The sequence below is a fragment of the Lathyrus oleraceus genome, chromosome 6, assembly GCF_024323335.1.
Source record: "Lathyrus oleraceus cultivar Zhongwan6 chromosome 6, CAAS_Psat_ZW6_1.0, whole genome shotgun sequence".
Classification (NCBI taxonomy): Eukaryota; Viridiplantae; Streptophyta; class Magnoliopsida; order Fabales; family Fabaceae; genus Lathyrus; species Lathyrus oleraceus.
The window spans coordinates 385,109,044-385,110,358 of record NC_066584.1 but is presented as its reverse complement, the minus strand read 5'-3'; the positions used below and the strand labels follow the sequence as shown (position 1 = coordinate 385,110,358).

Sequence of the window (1,315 nt, the reverse complement as noted above, 5' to 3'; positions counted from 1 at the left end):
GTTGGTGGGAACGACGAGTTCTGACATTTGGGGTAGTTCCAGAGGAATAATCCGCCTACTTTCAAGGGTAGGTACAATCCTAATGGAGCTCAGACTTGGCTCAGGGAGATTAAGAAGAGCTTTAAAGTGACGGATTGCTCTGAAACACAGAAGGTGTGGTTTGGTACGCATATGTTAGCTGAGGAAGATGATGATTGTTGAGTTCTCGAACTATATCAAATTCGATGAGGGTTTGTGTCTTGAGATTAAGCAAGATATTGGATACCAACAGATCATGAGATTTTCAGAGTTGGTGAACAGCTGTAGAATTTATGAGGATGATAGTAAGGCTCGGTCGGCTCACTACAAGGGGCTTAGCGAGAAAAAAAAAGTAGAATCTCAATCATGGGAAGCCATATAGTGCTCCAGCTGATAAAGGTAAACAGAGAGTTGCTGATGGTAAGATGCCAAGTGGGGGAGGTGCTCCTACTTCTCTTAAGTTCTATAGGTGTGGTGAGTTGGGTCATCGTGTTAGTTAATGCAAGAGTGATATGAAAAAGTGTTACAAGGGTGGGAAGTTAGGACATTTGATTGCTGATTGCAAAGAGAATATGGTGACTTGCTACAACTATGGTGAGCCAGGACATATCATCACTCATTTCGCGAAGCCTAAGCAAGCTTTAAGTGGAGGAAAGGTGTTCGCTCTGACGGGGACTCAGACTTCCAGTGATGACAGGTTGATCAGAGGTATATGTTATATTAAAAATACGCCTTTGATTGCTATTATTGATATTGGTCCTACCCATTCTTTTATTGTTGTTGACTGTGTGAAAAGGCTAGGCCTTATTGTGTCTTCTATGAGTGGAGAAATCGTTATCGAAACTCGTGCTAAGGGTTCGGTGACTACTACTTTAGTTTATTTGAATTGTCCTCTGATAATATTTGATAAAGATTTTGGCATTGATCTTATTTGCTTGCCGTTGGAGAATATTGATGTTATCTTAGGGATAAACTAGTTGGAGTTCAATCATGTTCATATCAATTGTTATAACAAGTCGATGCGGTTTCCTACTCGTGGGAGGAGAAAGAAGTTGGTTTCTTGTCTACTAGAGAGTTGAATGAGCTTTTGGAAGAGGAAGCGTAGATGTTTACGTTGTTTGCGGCGTTATCTACTAGGAGTCAGGCGGTGATTGATGAATTACAGGTAGTGCAGGATTTTCCGAAGGTGTTTCTAGATGACATTTCAGATGTACCGCCAGAGAGAGAGGTGGAGTTTTCTATTGATCTTGCCCCTGGTACTAGACCTATTTCTATGGCACCATACAGGATGTATGCA

The 1,315-nt window shown here is 41.4% G+C and overlaps 1 protein-coding gene across 1 annotated transcript; it reads left to right on the top strand.

Moving 5' to 3' along the window:
• The first annotated feature begins 530 nt into the window (after nucleotides 1-530).
• Nucleotides 531-995, top strand: LOC127095783 (uncharacterized). The gene has a single exon (XM_051034423.1). It carries the CDS (start codon nucleotides 531-533, stop codon nucleotides 993-995), a length of 465 nt encoding a protein of 154 aa, XP_050890380.1.
• The last annotated feature ends 320 nt before the right edge of the window (nucleotides 996-1,315 follow it).